A 20,678-nucleotide genomic window follows, 5' to 3' on the forward strand; every position below is an offset into this window, starting at 1 on the left:
GGATCCACCTCTATGAACCAAAACAGATAGCTGATTGATGAGAGTAGCTCCCATTCTGGCAGTTTCAAGCCATTATATTACTGGAATGGTTGTCATCTCAAACGATATGCTGACATAACAACTTCCCCGGCAAAATCACCTATTTGCCAGGGATACCAACAGATGATCTACATGGTGCCTTTATTTTGAAAGAGGTTAATAATACAACCCTTCTAATTTGTGGATTAGGCAAACTATACTGTATACTGTGGTCTGAACAGATTCTCTTTAGCCTTGTCTGTCATAAAGTCATACTAAAGAACTAAAGGTTGTCGTTGGACACATTAGATTAGCGATCAGCAACCTTTTTTGTCTGTGGTGCTGATTTTGAAAAGAATGAAATAGTCAGTGTACCATGTGATAAGTGTAAAGGTGTCAACCCCCTATATGAAAGTCATAGATACACAACATAATAACAGCAAGCCATTAATTAGTCCATTTAAACTCAACTCAATAGCAAAATGATTCCTATTTAGTGAATATGAATTTCAGCTGAACACAGTGCTGAGAGTAATCTGCATTAAGCCTGATTTTTGGAGGGAAGAGGATGCTCCTCACACGGCCTAGTCATTTTCTTGAAGAAATGCAAACAAATCTTTCCAGCCTTATTGAAATGAATGAAGGAAAGTTTAGCTGCCATATTATACTTTTCACAGGCAGTTGCTATCCTCTGAGGAGGGTACTGGCCTGGATACTAAGGTATCATGCCATGTGCTTACCTCCAGTGACTCCTCCCCTCCGACTGTATTTTTATGGTCCATTAGAGAGAGATTGTCACTTGGAGCAGCAGAGAGTTCTGTGCCCAGTAGATGTACATACCTTGGGTGCTGACTCTGGCACCAGTGCAAGGGGTTGCTGACCCCTGCATTACATGAATATCTACTGAACCCACTGACTCTGCGGGATCACCTTATGTGTATGGTAGTATCTCAATAGTAGAGATTGGATGCAAGGTTTGGGTATATGTTAACATGCCCAATCCTTCCTTTTGTTCTTACAGGAGATAAGCCTCAGCTAAAGATGTCTAACACCAATGTACTCTTCTCTATCTATTGAGATTGTACGCAGTCTAATCTGCGCCCCTCCCCCAACACGGGTTAAAGTGGTGACTATTCAGTTCACTATGAAATTTCACAATGAATGCATAATGCATTGTGAATGTGTCCTCCTTTTTAATGTTTCTAGCATAGTTGCATTTCTGCAAAATGGCTCCCAGCTTCTGACACTTCTCTTCGCACAGCAGGTAGTGGGCCCTATTTACTTACCGATCCTGTGTTGTTTTTGCTTACTGAATCAGAGAAGTTCTTAAGCCTGATTCACATCTGCATTTGGTTTTCTGTTCGGGGAGTCCACTTAGAGACTGCCCAAATGGAAAACCTATACGCATAAAAAAGCGGTTACCTAAGGAAACCCATGGACCTCATGCACAAAACGTACGGAGAGAAAAGTCCTGCAGAAACTGAGTGGCAACCACATGGACCCCATTATAGTCTATGGGGTCCGCAGATTTCCTTAGGTACGCAGATGTGAACCGGACCTCAGTTTATGTGCATCCTGCCGCAGAAATGCAGGATAATAAATTCAGGATCCATGTTATACAGATCCCAAATCTTACCTATAGTTTACGTAGAATTATGTAATGTACTGTTATGTCTGCCATGGATACCATCATGTTTCACTACACTTCACACAATTTAATCAAAAAGGTCTTTACAATGTGTATCTTCCTTCATTGTTTATCCCTTTTTAGATATTATTATATATACCTGTACCTGGGCCCTGAGCCACACCTGGCTGTATGTATTTAGTCTTCTGTGGTTGTTCGCTAACTGGCACTGAGCAAGGCCTTGAATTCACTAAAATCCCTTTAAAATACAACTTGAAGACTTCTTAATTTTTTGTATCATACATCATTCTTTGCTTCAGCGGCAACACAGACACTGCCATGCCAATGAATACACTACTCAATAGAAACTATATAAAATTCTAATCTATAGGTATGGAAATAAGGATTAGTGGTTCTGCTTTTTCTTTTTTGAAACTATATAAGCCATTTTATTGCATGTTTAAATTTGCATACTTTTACAACAATCTCAACAAGACAGGCCTGGTTCATGTCTGCGTTCGATACTCCGTTCGGGGAGTCCGCTTAGGGACCCCCCCCCAAACGGAAAACCGAACGCATTGACAAGCGGTGAGCAATTAAAGCACACAGACCCTATAGACTATAATGAGATCCATGTGTTTTCCACGCGATGTCAGCACAGAACATGTGGAGAGAAAAGTACTTCATGAACTACTTTCCTCTCTGCATGATTCATGCGGACACCCTGTGGAAAACATACACATTATAGTCTATGGGATCTGTGTGCGTTCATTGCTCACTGCTTGTCAATGCATTCGGTATTCCGTTCGGGGGGTCCCCAAGCAGACTCCACAAATGGAATACCAAACACAGATGTGAACCAGGCCTCAAATGCATCAGAATTAGCATGTAAAACATCCTCAAATCTGCATCTAATTCTTTTCAATGGAAAGTAGTGATCAAAGCTTCTTTTGTTCAGCTTTTTAAAAAAAGAATAGCTCTGTCCTATTTTGTTATGCTATCAGAGTTTAAAACAATGCTGAAACAATGGTAGCTGACCACATACCGCTTAGCCCCACAACTAAAACACTTATCTGAATATTTTATTCAGATGGAACTAGACATTTTGGTGCCTACTGCTGAGTTTTTAATTTTGTTTCCCTGTCCAATAGATCAGCACCAAACACCATTCCCTAACATGTTGCTAGACCGTCTATCCAACCACATTTTCCTTTCCTCTTTAAAGCTGTGCTACCCTATTTCTCTAACTATCTTACCCATCTGTACATGAGATCACTTCTTGTGAAACCAAAATTAGCCATATTCTCTATCCCTGCTCAACCTTCTTAAAAGACTCTCCTGGAATCTAATCAAGAACTGGCTTAGGCCTAGTTCATATCTGTGTTCGGTATTCCGTTTGGGGAGTCCACTTGGGGACCTGCCGAACGGAATACCGAACGCATTAAAAAGCCGTTAGCTAAGAAACCACACAAACCCCATAGACTATAATGGGGTCCGTGTGGTTTCCGCACGAATCATGTGCTTACATTACTCTTAATTCCGCATGACTCGTGTGGGCACCATATGGAAAACACACGGACCCCATTATAGTCTATGGGGTCATGTGGTTTTTTTAGCTGCTTTTTAATGCGTTTGGTATGTCCTCAAGCAGACTCCCCAAATGGAATACCGAATGCAGACGTGAAGCGGGCCTAAGATGTCATGCCAGCTTATAGTGAGTTAGGGCTAGGGATCCCTGCTCCAGCCCACCTTGGTCCACAGTCACTTTTGTAAAAATTGAAAAATGAGGTACAAGAACTAACAATGGCACATCATTGGTACAAAAAAGGGCAGTGCAACAAAAGATGCGCACCATTTATGCCTATCTATGCCAGTAATCTGGTGTAGATGGGTTAGTAATATGGTAATGGTATGGTAAGCAATTTCTTATAATATTTTGTGTGTGGTTTTACAAGTGTCAGAATGATATGTTCTTCTGAATGCAGTGCCACTGTGCTCCATTCACCAGAATGATATGTTCTTCTGAATGCAGTGCCACTGTGCTCCATTCACTACTATGGGCCTGACGAATCTGTTGGTTCCCGTTATCAGCCATGTTAGGTTGTGGTTAGATTTGGGAATGAATGACAAGAAGTTTATTCATTTCTCCCCCAAGACCTCCTTTTAATGTGACCTTCTTACGTACAATACGTCATGTTCAGTCAGCTCTACATATCGATTAGCCGCCTCTCCGATCAGCTGTTCAGTATGTACCACAGCCAGCCAAGACACGTTTATACCACGTCTTATAGAAAGACAACTCGTTGTATAGTACGATGAGTTCATGGCTCGTCTAATACTGAAAGCAGACAGAATAGGGCGGCCGCACTGATAAACAACGAGATAAAAACACACAGCTGTCCACCATGACTAAGCTATGACGCTGCCATGTTGTAAGACCTGAAACGTGCAATACTAGGCCCAGGGCCCCAGGGTACAACAGTCAGCAGCGCTGTAATTGGCCAGGGCGGCCCACGTGATCAGTGTATCAAGGTGTGGGAGGGAGTTTCGCCTCCGTCAGCAGTAGAGCTCAGCTCCGCCCCCTGGCGGTGTATAGGCACAACGCTCTCTCACACACACGGGAAACACATTCGGGGGTCGAGGAGAGCGGACATTCATCACAAGGACTGTGGAGACTCCGGTGATTTAGCGTTGTGTCGCGATACGGCCTTTGGTGACGAGCACACGGGATTACACGGTGACGCCAGGAGGACTTAAGAGGCCCTCTCCTTCTTATTGTTAGTAGCAAACAAAGACCCCGGCAGAGCTCCTGTGAAGACGTTCTCTCCCGCATAGCTGCGGCCACAAGCCTACAACGTAAGAGCTCCGTGTGTGTCCCGTCAGGGCTTGTCGGATTAGCCGACATTGTGTGCGGCGGCGGCGGCGGAAGGGTTACAGCGGCGCACGGGGAGCACCTTATATGGCGACACAGCCTGGCGGAGGAGGAGGGGGAGACACGACCGCCACACTTGTACGGGGACAGGGTGGCCTAGCTTGTGGAAACATGGCCTATGTTCACACAAAGAAGCTATGTCTGTGTGAAGCCCCCCCCCCACGGCTGCCATGTCTTCCTGTCCAATGACTCAGTGCTTTTCTATAGGCCTGTGTTCCTCAAGGCCTTGGAGGAGGGAGGGGGAGGGGATAGAACTACAACTCCCAGTGCCTGTGTTATTTTTCTGCCCTGGGCTTCCTGTCTCCATGGTGGAGCTGGGTCTGCCTCCTTTGTCTCCAGCTCCAGGCTCCTCCTCCTCTTTGTGTCCAGATCCTGCCACTTCAGGCCGTGTGTCCTGTCCCTTCTCCGCAGCCCCTTACTCTGCTGGCATCTGAGGGGGGATCTGCCCACTGCTATTGTGCCTTACTCTAGCCCTTAGCTGTCAGGGGAGCCATGTTGCTTTTCTTTGTAACTCACTAATACATAATGTGTAGTATGTAGTTTGTCTGGTTCTTTGATGGGATTGTAACCCCTTCCCCTAAATAAGTATTACTATGGAACCAGGTGGCCTTGCTAGTCAGGGGTCTAGAAAAGCTGTGTTGTAATGGGGATGGATGGGAGAGGACAGCTGAAGGACTTCACATTACCTACTATTGTTGGTGATCTTTCACCCTCTACTTCACAATGTGTAACCTGATTTGGGCTAGGAATAGTCTGCTTGGCATAAAGCTGCCATCCATATATCATGTCTGTATACTGTGTTCTCTTCTGTGCTAAATATAACAGGACTCCTGGAGTGTTGCTGGGAATGAGCTGTCCTAAGGCTACTTGTGTAACCTTGCCACCTCACTTCCCCAGAAACCAGGTGTCATTTGACTCACTTATGAGGAAACCGCCCCTCCATGGGTTTATTTTATCATACTAGACCAATCCAGTTTACCAGGGGCTTGGCACAGAACCACTACACATCCTTATTTTGCGTAACTTGCAGAGCGAGTTCTCGGGATATCTGTTATAAGGTCAAGGAGGTTGTCCTACAACTGAGTGACGTCAGTCTCCAGGAAAACAAAGGTGCTGTCTGTAGATGCTTAGTTCATGTCCTCGAGAGAGGAAAGTTCCAGTTCATAATGACATATACTATAGGAGTATACCAAGTAGGGTTAATGGTAATCGTCTTGATATCCTTAGTACAATCCCGGAAATTACTCTGATCTGTTAGCTGGGCTGCTAGTGCAATTGGATGGTAATCCCTGTCAGATGTGTGATCTGTTAGTGCCAGTCTCCCCACCATTCCCATTCTGATGACCTCTGTTGGCAATGTGTGGTACAGTAAGCATCGTCTCTTCTCCTTTCTGTGTAGGAGTTGGCAGCATCGCTACTATAAATAGCTGCTGATTTCAGAGGCCCCTGTTGACTAGGTTTTGTGTGTCTGAGCCCGCAGATCAGCTAGCCTGTCACATTGCAGCCTTGTGACAGGAGGAAGCTAATGAACCCACCCACGTGACCCCCTTCTCCCCCCCCCCCCCCCATCCCAGCTTCTGAGAAATATTATAACAAGAAGGGAGCATGCTATGTTATTGCAAACTGCTTTCCACTTATAGGGTGGGGAGTGCACGACTAGAATGCAATGGGCAGAGCAGCCTGTAAACAAGATCTTGCTGGCGTGTTAGTTCACTACTACATGGCTATTTTAGACGAGGAATAAGCTGTTCATATACGGCTCACATGGTGCAGCACTTGGCAGGGTACTTTTATGGCTGGCTTTAAAAAAAAAAAAAAACTTCATAATATTCGTAACAAAGCTCAGCTCACACTTCTGTTTAGGGTGGGTTCGGACTGCAGAGGGAGCTTCTTCCGTCGGGTGTCTGTCTACACTCACCCCCTCTTATATAATCTTCTGTCATGTTTTTTTACTTTTGTGACCATGGAAAAAGTCCTGTATGACAAACTGTCATGTTGTTTGTTAGTCAAAGGGAGCGGCCAGAAATTGACATTAATAACGGTAGTGTGAATATAGCCTAATAACTTGGTCAATGAGCAATTTAGAAACTTTCTGTAAGTAATAATAATTTTCCTTCAATGGCTCCAAACAGCGAAGTTCTCTGGCCTATACAGGTATGCGTGCAATACTATGGTGTGGAGGGATAAATTGTTCCTCATCTGAGATCCATTTAGGTTAGTTGTGATCAGACCTTACTCACTTCTATATCAGTCTTATTTGCTAGGAGGAATATGACAGTGGACCTTGCGTAAAACCTTAGGGTGCTTGTTGGATGTTCGCTCAGTAGGAGCATTTGTGCTATTGAAAACCAGTTTCTGGCCCAACTAGTTAAAGAGAACCTATACAATCCAGCAGGGTGTCCTTGACCTAAAAGGTACATTACACATGTTAGGAGCTTTCAGAGAGGAATCTAAGATGACCATATCTGGCATCCTAAACATCACAGCATAAATGCAAGGACATGGCTAACACTAGGGTCCCCCAAAGGAGTGATGGACTGCTAAAACAGTGGTTACACACAGCGCACGAGAGACTCCATTGACTAAAGGGATCTGAAAGCAGTGGAGACAAAGTCCTCTGTTCAGGCTTCCCCTCTTATCCAATTTTCCATCTGACTTCAGTGCAGATGTGAACACTGCCTTAGGGACTTCAAACCTGGATAGTCAGTTTGCAGTTATACCCATTGCAAACTTGCCTCCAAAACTTTCTTGCAACACGCCATACATTTTGTCATTGACTTCTCCTATACATTAAGGAGTGAAATCTATGGTGAAAATCCGCGACTCAAATTGATATGATAGACTTGAGGATGGTTCTTTTATATATGCATACTTACCATGTTTTTTGTTTACAGTATAGAAAAAATGGCTCAGGAGACAAATCAGACACCAGGTCCTATGCTCTGTAACACAGGATGTGGCTTTTATGGAAACCCTAGAACAAATGGCATGTGCTCTGTGTGCTATAAAGAACATCTTCAGAGACAGAACAGTGGCAGAATCAGCCCAATGGGTAAGTTACCAAGCAGAAAGATCGGAGTCTACTCTTGGCAAAAGCACAATTGTATGTATTTTTATTTTTGAATCCTTAGATCTGTTCCTACATGTTTTCATGCCCACTATACCCAGTAGTTATAGTATTAGCTGTATATCTTCTGGTTGTTGACTGACTGACCATACTTGCTCAGCTGTGGCTCATGACAGTATTGCTCTATTGTCATGGTGATGCTACGAGGAGTTAAGGAGTTAAACCAGGAAAATATTTCCTGGTGGTCAAAGCCAGTAGAGGGGTCTTGCTAAAAAGTCTTATGGTCTGGAAAATGTGACATTGAGTGCTCTAAATGCAACTCTGTCCCATTGGGCAAAGAATGGCTACAAAAGGAATGGAGAATATAAAGGAAGTCCTTACACTTCTACTTTCTGCTCAATCCACTCCTGGCTTTGGCTCAAAAAAACTGCAACAAAAAAAGCTGCGTTTCTGCAACGCGGGTCTTTAGCCTAAAATGGGTTCTCGCATCTCAGTCTGTCAGGGAGACTGCATGCAGCATCTGCTTCTCACTTCCTGTATTCACCCCCCTCCTCCTGAACAGGACACACAACACTTCTACAGAGCAGATTCTTGTACACAACAGACTGTGCTGTCTGTGTGTTTATATAGAGAGATAATCTCTGCCCATAAGTGACGTCACTTGTCCTATCTCCCAGGTTCCTGGTTATAGCAATGCTATGTAAACAATGGGATGCATAAATTCACATAGCAGGCAAAGAAGGCAGAATTTCTAAAGCAATATGTTTAGGTATAGTCTTCAATTTACATAAGCTACCAGTATAGATAGGATTGTTGAGATGGCACGACCCCTATAAATTATCTACACGTTTATTATGGTTTTGTCCATGTTCTAAATCTGATGTTATTGTAAAGCGGTTTTATGTGTAATGAAATGTAAAAGTCTTTGTGGTAATAATGTTGGCAGTGTTGTGCTCGTAATAAATATCAGGTTTTCACAAGCACCTTGGGCAGAAAATGTGGTCTCCTTACTGTGTTTTAAAGGGGTTGTCTGGGATAACTGGAAGTCCATGCACTAATCTAAACGCCCTCCCCGCCTACTTTCTAAATAACAATCCAAAGTGTATATTTACCCATATCCCTGGGGTGGTCATGTGTCTTAGGGACACTTTCTGATTATCCAGTGACCTATCAGTGTCTGAATTTCCAGAGACAAATCATCACTACTATTCTACTTCTACCGAAACAAATATGCAACTTGTTTAACAAATAAGACTAGTTCTCTCAAGCCTTTTGTCCTGAAAAAAAAAGGTAAGAGTTGGGATATGCAAAGCCATTAAAAAGATATTGCTCTGTAAAGCAATGCATACAAAATTGCTAAATTTGGCCTGAGCGTTGGGGCATGAAAGGGTTAAAAAAAAAAATCATATGCGCATGCACTTGACCCAATTTATCCATAACTGATGCCTCTCCTTGGCGAAGTTCTGCATTGGTTTCTCTCACTCCTGAATAACATGGTGGTGTGCCCTGACAACAAACTGCTGGTCACCTTTCTCTCTTATAAGTAAGGTTGTTTTTTTGAGGTGGATTCTGCTACAAAATTCCATCTGAAAAAAAAATCTGTGAATATCCCCTAATTCCTCCTGGAAACATTTTAATTCACAACATTTCCCAGCTGGAGGGTGTCCCTAAGCACACTGATAATGTCCAATTGGTGCTGACAGCGCCAGATCCTGATGGGACATGCCCACTTGATGAGGAGAATGGGAACATCTACTTGTCCACTTATTCTTAACCATTCTTAACTTGAAGAATGGCAGAACATGGTTATTGGGGGGGGAATACTTTTATTTCATGGGGTATACCACTTGTTAGTAAAATAGACATGTCGGCAAAGGTGAAAGATTCTCTATAAATCTAACTTTTGATAAATGGGTCACTTATGACATTGCATGGAATGCCTGCTCACTAAGACTGAAAGCTGGTCACACGTGTAACCCTTCTGGCATCAGGTGGCATTCTTGTATAAGGAGCCTCCTGACTTGGCAAAAGAAGCAAGCCACTGCTAGAGGAGCTTTAGTAAGGAGTTGGGAGAAATGTTCTCATGTTCATGACTTTTTTCTTAAGTGCAATACACGCCACACACTTGGATATTTTCCTTGCTTTACTATAAAGTGGCCCATTTTACTTTGTATTGCATTGCTCATTATTCTGATGCTTTCACCTTGTAAATTGTTAATGCTATCCCCCAGTTTGTGGCATTGTTGCTTATGGAGTGTAGTGATTGTGTCTACATAAGCTGATGACAGGCTTTTGTGCTTTCTATAAATGGTGTTCTGGATAGTGTGATGGTCATCTGAATAGCGCTGCTCACATTGTAATTGTGTCAGGAGAGCAGGCCATCCGTTCTAGACCTTCCACTCACATATGTTAGTAGATAAGAACTAGCATTGGACTGAAGATTGTGCCTTATTTGTTTCATCCAGGAGCAGCCAGTGGTTCAACTAGTCCCACCACAGAATCTGCGGCCATACAGAGAGTAGAAACTGCGTTAAACAACTGTGAAAGTGATGTTGGCAGCCCTTCTGACAAATCCAGGTAAAATGAAGACTAAATCTCTTCTAATCTGAGGTTAAAGCAGAGTGTTGTGAATGGCATAGATACGTGTAGCCTAACGCTAGGTTGTATATTACCCTGGTATATGACTTATAGTGTTTAGAACAGAGCAGGTTATAATTCACTTTTCTGAATGTTAAAGGTGCAAGTTAGGCATATTCATGGTAGACCCGAAGTCTTGTAACTTTGTAATTAAAACTTGGTTTGCTGCTTGTCCGTGAACAGAAACCTGAGAACCCTGTGCAGATATTGCAGATTTTATTTCTCAGCACTGTCAACTGTTCTCCGTTAAGTTCTGTACTAGTTTCTCCAGTTTGGTACACGTAATTTATTGGGTGGGGTAAAACAAATTAAATGTCAAGATTATGACCCACTTTGCACAAAAAAAACTCCACAAATAAATGGTGTTCATTTGTTGCCTTTAAAAAGACTATGGACTAAGGTTTAGTAAACCATGCCTCCGCTATAAGAATACAGTACAACGTATGTGTAAATTGTGGTAATTCTTATATCTAATTCTGCAGGTTTTATTTCTTGCTTTTTTTTTTTTATTTTAGAAATGTGGCGGCTTTACCTGTAACTCAACAAATGACAGAAATGAGTATTTCAAGAGAAGATAACACAACTTCTCCAAAAACAGAATCCTCTGAACCCGGTATGTTTACAGTGCAGGTTGTGACAATGGCTCAGTTTCTGGGAAGAAATATGTGCTGCACATGTCTATAGACAGTAAATCCACTGAAATCGTGTGTCCGCAAGAGTCAGGACTGAGGTCAAAGAGATGATGTTAGGATGGTTAACTTGTTGGGTTCCTTTTGATTGTGACAACCAATAAACCCTCACCCGCAATACTTTTCTATCTGTCACTGACTGAATGCAGTAATAATCTCCCTGGCCCAGTATGGCTACTCACAAAAAGCAAGTTGGCAGCAGATTCTCCTGCAGACCTATGGGATATGAAACTGTTGACCTATAATCTTTGAGCATTCCTTTCTACAACTACCACTCATTTATAATTTCAGTTGTGACTCAACCAAGTCCTTCAGTATCTCAGCCCAGTACATCTCAAAATGAGGAAAAAACTCCAGAAGTCCCCAAACCAAAGAAGAACAGATGTTTCATGTGCAGGAAGAAGATTGGTCTTACAGGTATGTATTGCATTCTATACCTTGTATAGAGGTGAATTGGGAAAATGCATTGTGTATGGGTCTATCTGAAGTCTGATTATTGAGAACTTTAATAAAAGGTACATGCTTCTGATATAGGGAGCATGTCACCAGTTGAGTATAGGGAACAGGAGTGGGTTTTTTTTTAATTTTTTTATTTTTTTTTTTTTAACCTCTATCTGTACTGTAGTAGTGTCCCAATCAGGTATATGGGTCATCACTGCAAGACCAATAATCTCCACCAGCAATTTCCATGTAAACAGTGACCTGAGCTGTACTGTCTAGGAAATGGCTATGTGGGATTCCTGATAGGCTCCAACTGATCTAGCGTTGATGGCCTATTTTAAAGAGAGGTTATTAATTTTTCCAAAGATGTAAATCAAGATAAGTAGGGCTCTGATACCCCACTCAACACCCATCTTGAAAGTATCCACCTTTTTAGAAAATTAGCCTTTCCGGTTGCCTAGGAATTACAGATCTGACAGCAAGCCAGGGAAGATGAAAAACTAAAGCTGTGTGCCAGTACACCTCCAGCACTGTTCAGTCCAGCAGCACCTGGGGGCTTGCTCCAGCACAACTCTACAAGAAAAACATACAAATGATGTCCCATGTCCTTTTATGTGACCACTGACTGGAGGACTCCTGCAGGAACAAACTCCCTGGGTGCCAGTGAACAGCTGAGCGTTGGGGTTTTGTCTCTAATTTTTCTCCTTCCCTGGCCTCTACCAGAGATCTGTAATTCCTGGGCAACCCCTTTAAACGAATTCCTGACTATGGAGGCAGTGACTATGTCATGTAGTTAATTGGACTTCTGTTTCCTTCTGTAGGTTTTGACTGCCGTTGTGGGAATCTGTTTTGTGGACTTCATCGTTACTCTGACAAGCACAACTGCCCTTATGATTATAAAGCAGAAGCTGCAGCAAAAATAAGGAAAGAAAACCCTGTTGTTGTGGCAGAAAAAATACAGAGAATATAAATCTATTTGTGAAGACTGACTTTTTTTTTTTTTTCCTTTTTGGTTCTGATTTTAATATATCCTAGGGAAACATTAAAGAGCAGGTGCATGTTTGTTTCTTTTGGTTACATTTTTTTTTTTTTTTTTTTTCTTCGTGAAGTCCACTTTTTTTTTTTTCTTTTATTTTAGGATGTTTTGAGTGTTACAGGCAAAAATTTAATGAATAGATGATACAGCCCTTTTTACCTTTTTGTGTTCCTGAGCTCTCAGTTTGAATGGATCAGTGCTGGCTTTCCACATTTTTAGTTGATCGCATATCTGGTTGAGGAAACGTTAACTAGTGAATGTGCCAAAATGTAGGCCTAAAACTTGCATGCCTGCAACAACAGATACTTGCTAATACAGAGGACTAATTTTCAGTCTGGATTGTTAGCCTGGCTTCCTGGAGGGACTCATGGGTGTGTGTGCACCATTCACTACTAACCTTCACCCTCCCCACCACCGACTCCTGAAATGCTTTTCCACACGATGCTGAGTGTCAGCATGCTTGCACTATTAGTATTAAGCAGTCCATACCGAGCATAGTTACATGACACATTAAACTTCCATTCCATTCATTTCTTGACCTGCTTTTTTAACTCTTAGAATCAAAACACAGCCCTACGTTTTGCCATGTTGGATGTTATGCCCTGACATCCATACAACAGTTTAACCGATTAATTTTTTATTTTTTTTAAAAACAACCTAATTTGACATTGCCAAGCTTCTTCTGTAAGAATCTTCCATCTTCTGGTGCACTCATCTCATCCTGCAGGATTTTAATGTATTGCATTTATTATGAGCCCTACAGTGCCTTTTCTGTTTGTGGTAGTAATGGAGGCAAATTCTAATCTCAACCTATAGTTTCAGTCCTTTTAAAAGAAAGAGCTTCAACTTCAGTTTGCTGTGCACAGTCCGTTTTATATATCGTTTTGTTCCTTGGATTAAGTAAGGTAATCTAATGGTTATTAACCATTAAGGTTTTACAATGTGACTCACTTGCACAGATTTGCATGAAAACCATACCTTACTTGGCTGCTGTAGATCCATTTTATTTCTTGTATATGGCTGATGTGTTAATGTATTAGTTCTTCCATGAGTGCTGCCAGGAACCACAATGAGGGGGAGGGCTACTCACCTTTATAGTTTTCTATTGTAGTTGGGTGTAGGACTGTAATTTTCTTGGTTTTATTGCATGGGCTGCATAATCTACAGCTTTGTACAAAAACTACTCTAGAAAAGACAGTAAACTTCACTGATGCTTGTCTGTTAATATCACTTCTGTGTTATAATGGAAGGTTTGTATGAGACATTTTATTTTTAAAACTTTTCTCTAGATAAGTCGTTTTTTTTGTTTTAGTGTTGTGGTATTGCCTGTTCTCATCTGTAAATAGTTTATGTATGTTCACTCAGCCTCACTTCCAGACTTTATTTTGTCTTCTGCCCTCAACTTCTTCTTTCTCCTCCCAAGCATCAGTTTTATTCCTTTCATTTATTTTGCTTTAAAACTGTTTCTGTTCAGAGTTACTAGATATGCAAATGTGTACAGATAGTTCATATTTATGTATTGCACATAATCATGCTATTCAGCATTTATGCTATATTGTATTATGTAAATAATAAAAACTATGTACAGAGGGAATCACGTCTGGAAATGACTTTTCAGTAAAAGATCGCTAGTCTAATCCAGACCTTGTCCCGAAAGACAAAATAGCCTTGTTTTGTCAGATATATGTTGTCAACTTGAGCTGCCTGTGGAGATGAGACACGTTCTTTTCAGCCCCGTTCATACGGGGCAAAAGTGGGTGGATTATGGCGCTGAATCCAGATCATAATCCGCCCCCTCACATTGGAAGTCTATGTAGATCGCATGTTGCTCACGGAAAAAAACAAGCTGCCCTTTCTTCAGGAGGTATCCACGGCTGATTCAGCCCTGGCGTCCTCCTCACAGCAGCACCCTCCGGACTAGGCCCATTCATTTCAGCCTACTTAGGAGGCGCATTTTGGCCCCTATTGTGACGGGGCTTCCTGCATCACTGAGGACCAAAATCCGCCAACCCACTCCCCGCATGAAAGGGGCCTTCAAGTAACTGACAGTAATAGAAATGGAGTACGAACTGGAATTTCTCCACTGTGTTGCATCCACTTATGGCTTTGACTCAAGCTACAACAGTGTGTGAAACTGCTACCAGTGATGAGATTCTGTGGTGGTTCACCATCCTAGTCGGGTAGGACACTGTCAGTCTGCAATCTGCCTCGGAGGTGCAAAGTATGCATCCATTAGACAATTTAACAAGCAATTCCTGGGTAATAAAAAAAAAAAATATATATATATATATATATATATATATATATATATATATATATATATATAATATCCCACATAGGAAGGGGGGGAGTAGTCTAAATATCAGAAGTCAGAAAGTTGATGGATTGATGGTCCATTTAGGGTAAGTTCAGATGGGGTTTTTTGGACCGGAACCTGAAGCAGAGGCCACCTCAGGTTTCTGTCCAAAATACGGATAGCCGCGGCTGAAAGCCGGTGCATAGCATCTGCATCCAGCCGCACACTCCACTTCGAATTAGGTCCAATGAATGGGCCCACTCCAGAGGAGAGAGTGTCTTCAGGCCGAATCTCGAGGTGAAACGGCCTGAAGAATGAGCACCTCGCTGCTTTTTCCGGGAGCTGGAACAAGCCAGCTCCCGGGAAAAAAAAACAAAACTCCTGATCGGCTCCCATTGATTTTAATGGTAGCAGTCTTTTTGGTCAGGATTTTGAGGTGTCAAAAAAACTCTGAACTTACCCTTTAGTCTACCCTTATTACCATTTTATCATTGGATCGATGTTTTATCCTAGCCTTGCTTAACCCCTTCCTGCCGATTGGCATTTTTTGATTGTTTTTCGTTTTTGACTCCCCTCCTTCTAAACCCATAACTTTTTTTTTTTTTTTTCCTCCGCTCCCAGAGCCATATGAGGTCTTAATCTTTGCAGGACAAATTTTTCTTCATGATTCTACCTTTTAATTATTCTGTATAATGTACTGGGAAGCTGGAAAAAGTTCAAAATGGGGTGGATTTGAAGAAAAAATGCATTTGTGACATTCTTACGGGCTTCGGTTTTATGGCGTTCACTGTGCAGCCAAAATGACATGGCCCCTGTATTCTGTGTTTCGTTACGATTCCGGGGATACCAAATTTATATGGTTTTATTTAAATTTTGACCACTTAAATTTAACAGTTTTGGATTTTTTTTATTTTTTTTTTTCTAAAAGTCGCCATTTTCTGACAGCCGTAATTTTTTTTTTTATACGTCCGTGTACGGGGATGTATAGGGCGTCTTTTTTTTTTTTTTTTTTTTTTTTTTTTTGCGGGGCCGGGTGTACTTTTAAGTTGTACCATTTTTGGGAAATGCTATTGCTTTGATCACTTTTTATTCAAATTTTTATCAGAATCAAAACATTGAAAAAACGGCGGTTTGGCACTTTTGACTATTTATCCTGCTACAGCGTTTACTGTACAGGAAAAATATTTTTATAGATTTGTAAAGTGGACGATTTCGGACATGGGGATACCTAACGTATATGTTTCACAGTATTTAACTACTTTTATATGTGTTCTAGGGAAAGGGGGGTGATTTGAATTTTTAATTATTTTTTTTTTTTTTTTTTTTTTTTTGCATTTATTAGATCCCTTAGCAGTGCTGAACCCCCAGGGGGTCTGATCACTAATGCAATGCAAAAAATCATCATTTCTTTTGCAGGCTGCTTAGACCAGCCTGCAAAAGAAAGAGATTGCAGACTGGCCGGGAGCCTTTAACAAGGCTCCCGTCTGTCATGGCAACGTGACGTCGGCCCTTGTCGATCACCGGCAAAATTGCAGCGCCCATGCACAGCCGGGAAAATGGCACCTCCGGCGTCTTTGACTGTGGTGCTGGAGGGGTTAATGCCTCCGGGGACCGATCGGAGACATTAGTGTCGGTTGTCTACTGCTTAAAGCTCCTGGGCGGTCGCCATAGTTACACACCCGGCATCCGCCGTACTATTACGGTGGATGTCGGGAAGGGGTTAAATTTATTTACTGTAGATTTTTCAATATCAACAGTATAAAATCACCACTTTTTTTTTTTTTATAAATAAACCACCCTTTCCTGCACCATTACTTCAAAGATGACACCTGCTCAGAAGCTGAATGGGTGTAAGCTGTACGACACAACTGTCCATCATGACTCTGGCATCCTAGGTTGCGTTCACACAGTTTTTTGGTCAGGAAAAAGCTGCTCAGGAACTTTTTTTTTTTTCTTTTTTTTTTTTAAAAAAGAATTTTCCACCTGAAAAAAAATCAATGCAAGTCAACAGGAGGTGGAAAATCTGCCTGGCGTGTTTTTTTTTTTTGTTTTTTTTTAGGTGGTTTTTGTCAAACGCCTCAGAAAAAATGGTAGCGGTTTTTCCGCCTCCCATTGACTTGCATTGAATTTTTCAGGCGGAAAAAGCCTGAAGAATGGACATGTCGCTGTTTTTGGTTTTTTTTTCCACTAGAGGGAAAAAAAGCAGGATACATAGGACTGTATGGTGAGGCGATTTTAGGAGGAGGAATTTGAGTCAGTTTCCTGACCCAAAAAACTGTGTGAATGCAGCCTAAGGGGTTTTCTGAAGTGTTGCTGGAGTCCTACCTGATCCGGGTTTTTATTCCACAAAATTTTTAATTCTCAATATAAATTTATATTTAGTATATCCAAGCTGTGTACGTCATGTACTGTCCAGCCTTGCAGTTTCTGAAGGCAAAGACGCCTCTGAAAATTCTCACCAACACAGTGTAAATAACCAAATCAGACCTCAAATGCACATAGTGCTCTGCTACTGGGCTCTGAACTAGACTATATCTGGGAAAAGTGTTTTGGTTTTTTTTTTTTTTTTTTTTTTTCATTGCACATTTCTTTTTCAAAAGGAAGAAGTATAAGAGATTTCTTTATATTTCCAATTAATTTTGTAAACATTTTTGGCTTAAAAAAAAATCTGCAACAAAAAAAAGCTGCAATTCTGCAACATGGGACCTAAGGGTCAGTTCACACGTGAACTGCCCGCGCGGATTTTGACACCGAGAGAGACGCGGTGAGCCGCGTCTCTCTCTTGTCAAAACCCGCCTGCCGCGACCATCGCGGTTGCGGCTTTCCCCTCCGCTGTCGGCTCAAGTGAATGAGCCGCGCGGCTTCCGCCTGAAGAAAGGGCATCTCCTCTCTTTTCTCTGCTAGCGGAAAAAAAAAGCCTGGTGGTCTACATAGACCACCATTGTAAAGGGGCGGATTTTGACGCGAAATCCGCTGTCAAAATCTGCCCCTTTGCCTACGTGTGAACTAGCCCTAAGAGTTCACACGGGGAGCAGTAAGGCGGATTTTGGCACCGAGAGCGATGTGGGGAGCTGTCGTATGACTAGCTTTACAGAGGCTGGAGCTTTACAGAGCTTGTACAGGAAGGGTAAGGTTTCTGCATTTGGTACTTTAGAACAATTAATGTTCACTATTTACATTGCACAGGATCTGTTTTATAGTGACCGTGCAATGTTATTACTGCTTGTACTAATATCACCTGTCTGCTATAAAACAGATACTGTGTGATATAAATAGTGAGGGGCCCCCACACATAGTACAATCTGCCCCGCAGTGGCCCCTACACAGTAGTCCCCCTCCCCACATAGCATGAAATTGTCCACAGTAGTCCCCCTCCCCAGACAGTATACACAAAAATATACTTACCTGAAGAGCTGCCGGGCGTCGTCCTCTTCTGTTCACTGCGGGCGCTGATAACTTACATCATTACGCCTGTGTCGGTGCAAAGGTCATACTCTGCGCCTGCAACTTATACTGTGCGGCCTACACTGACAGCTTTCAGTTGAATGTGCATTTGCACAACCAGCTGAAGGCAGCGATCGCTCACGAACGGAATCCTGTGCCAGCAGAGGGGGCTCTGCATGCCATAGGTTCGCCATCACTGCTATCTAGGCTATGTACTGTCAGGTGGGTGGAGTCAGGCAGGACTTCAGTACCCTCTTCCTTGGGGTTATCTGAAGTGTCAGGAACAGGAGAATAATAAAATCATTTTCGTCTCTCCCTCCACATTGTCAGCTGCTCGTGTTCTCCTGCATTAAAATGCAAGTGTGAGTATATGCACCTCTGCTTTAACCAGTGATATCTCCGAATTGATGCGTGCTAAAGAAGTTATTTTGTGACTCCTGAGATTGAGCTCAAATGAATGCACCTAGTCGGGAGGGAGTGTCTTCAGGCCGAATCACAAGGCGAATCCACCTGAAAGAATGAGCATGTCACTTCTTCTTTTTTCTGGAAAAAAAGAACTGACCGGCTCCCATTGATTTCAATAGGAGACATCTTTTTGGTCAGCATTTTGAGGCAGATACAGCCTCAAAATTCTGACCAAAAAACCCTGTGTGAACTTACCCTGACGCACTTTGCTCAAGCCCAGCGTCCTGCTCCTTCAGAACTGTATGGGGGGTTTAGGGAGGGGCACCGCTTATCTTCAAAGTTTACTCTGCGACTAGCTACACTCTTGTACCCATCCTGTAAATTAACACTTTAACTAAGTGAAGTGGCCGGTAGCTGAGTGGGCTTATCCGAGGAGCAAAGGGCCACAGCACTTGTTTGAGTTTATCTGATGCGGACCCTAGCACTGGATAAGCATAAGTGAACATCAGTGATCAATGGTGATGTATCCTTAAAGAGTTTGTCCATGATGAAAGGGGGTTTTTTTGTTTGTTTTTTTAAATTATGCTGGGGGAGGGAACATACCTGTCTGTCCCTGATGCCTCCCAGCACAGTCTGGTCCTGCTGTTCTGATGTTATCTGTCGGGCGAAGTCTATGCCGTACATGACTGCTGAGGCCAATCAGCGGCCTCAGCGGAGGACAAGGAATATCACTGACGTGTTTTTGCTTTGTTTTGTTTTTTTTCTTACCTCCCCCAACCTAATTAAAAAAAAAAATCCAAGACAACCCCTTTAAGGGATTAAACATGTTAGTTATCCTTGCCTTTAAAAATGGCTCTAATATTAAAATAGAAAACATCCCATTATGATGAATGTTGAAGCAGAAAAAAAATCTAAACATCTTCATTTTTATTGCAGCTTCATCTCCCCAAAAAGGAAGTTCTAGCACAGCTCTGCAAAAAGAAGATTTTGAACCTATTTGAACTTAAAAATGGTATACACATGGTATAGGTTTATTGATGATATTGATGTCATGGGAATCTATTACTTCACTCAGTCATACTCAGCTGCCATCACCATGTTACAGAGCACATTACAGTGAAACAACACACCTCTGTTCTATATGGCACTTCTGTAGATTTGGTGAAAAACAACTTTCAAGTCTTTTGCAAATTAGGCAGTTGGTGCACAGGAGGCGGGCAATCTGCCTTGGGAGCACTGCTCTTGCTGCTGAACTAGGATAGGTAATGTCATAATATTGGGATCAACGCTTACTGCCCAGGGTAGTGCACATAGAAGATGGTAGACAGTGTCAAAAGCAGTGCTTCCAGGCACACACCCAATGCACCCTCTTATTTGACTTGAGGCTATGACCCCACGGGGCGTCCCATAGCAAAAAAGTGCTGCAGGAAAAACCACAGCGGCAACACATCGCGGATCTTCCCACAGAGCTTTAGACAAAGTTTGCTTACTTTCTATTACAATTATGCCTACAGGGAAACCGCTGGCGTTTCCATATGTATAATTGACATGCTGCGATTTCTGAAACCACGCCAGCTATGGAAATCACATTGTGTCTGCACCGCGTTTTTTTTCCACAAAGCAGGCATGGGATTTCCCTAGAATCCCATCTACTTTGCCCTGACTGTAAAACGCCACAATTTTTACTTCCTGTGGGGCCCCAGCCTAAAGTTATTTTTCCTGTAAGGGTTTGTTCACATGGCAGAAAATGAAGAGGAAATTCCTCTTCATTTTCCACCGCTGGCATTTTTGTGCGGGCTAGCCTCGATGGGATGCTGTTGCAGTGCATCAGCATTCTGTCGTAGCATCCCACTCCTGATTAGTCTTGGATGAATGAGCCTAACCAGGAGGAAGTCTCAAGCCGCAAACCACACAGGCTGAATCCGTGGCAAGATCGAGCAGGAAAATCTCTGCTTCCCATTGAAAACAATGGGAGGCGGATTCAGAGTCAAAATCCACCCCCAAATCCGTGGCAAATTCCTTCATGTGAACTGACCCTTAATCTACAAAACTGACATACATAACAAAGGCATAAGGTTTATCATTG

General features: G+C 42.4%; 1 protein-coding gene across 1 annotated transcript; it reads left to right on the forward strand.

Moving 5' to 3' along the window:
* The first annotated feature begins 4,221 nt into the window (after positions 1–4,221).
* On the forward strand, positions 4,222–14,110 carry ZFAND5 (zinc finger AN1-type containing 5). Its single transcript, XM_075278293.1, has 6 exons — positions 4,222–4,501; positions 7,472–7,629; positions 10,110–10,221; positions 10,797–10,894; positions 11,262–11,387; positions 12,233–14,110. Exons 2-6 carry the CDS (start codon positions 7,482–7,484, stop codon positions 12,379–12,381), a joined length of 633 nt encoding a protein of 210 aa, XP_075134394.1. The 5' UTR covers positions 4,222–4,501; positions 7,472–7,481; the 3' UTR covers positions 12,382–14,110.
* The last annotated feature ends 6,568 nt before the right edge of the window (positions 14,111–20,678 follow it).

This window comes from Leptodactylus fuscus, chromosome 1, assembly GCF_031893055.1.
Source record: "Leptodactylus fuscus isolate aLepFus1 chromosome 1, aLepFus1.hap2, whole genome shotgun sequence".
Lineage (NCBI taxonomy): Eukaryota > Metazoa > Chordata > Amphibia > Anura > Leptodactylidae > Leptodactylus > Leptodactylus fuscus.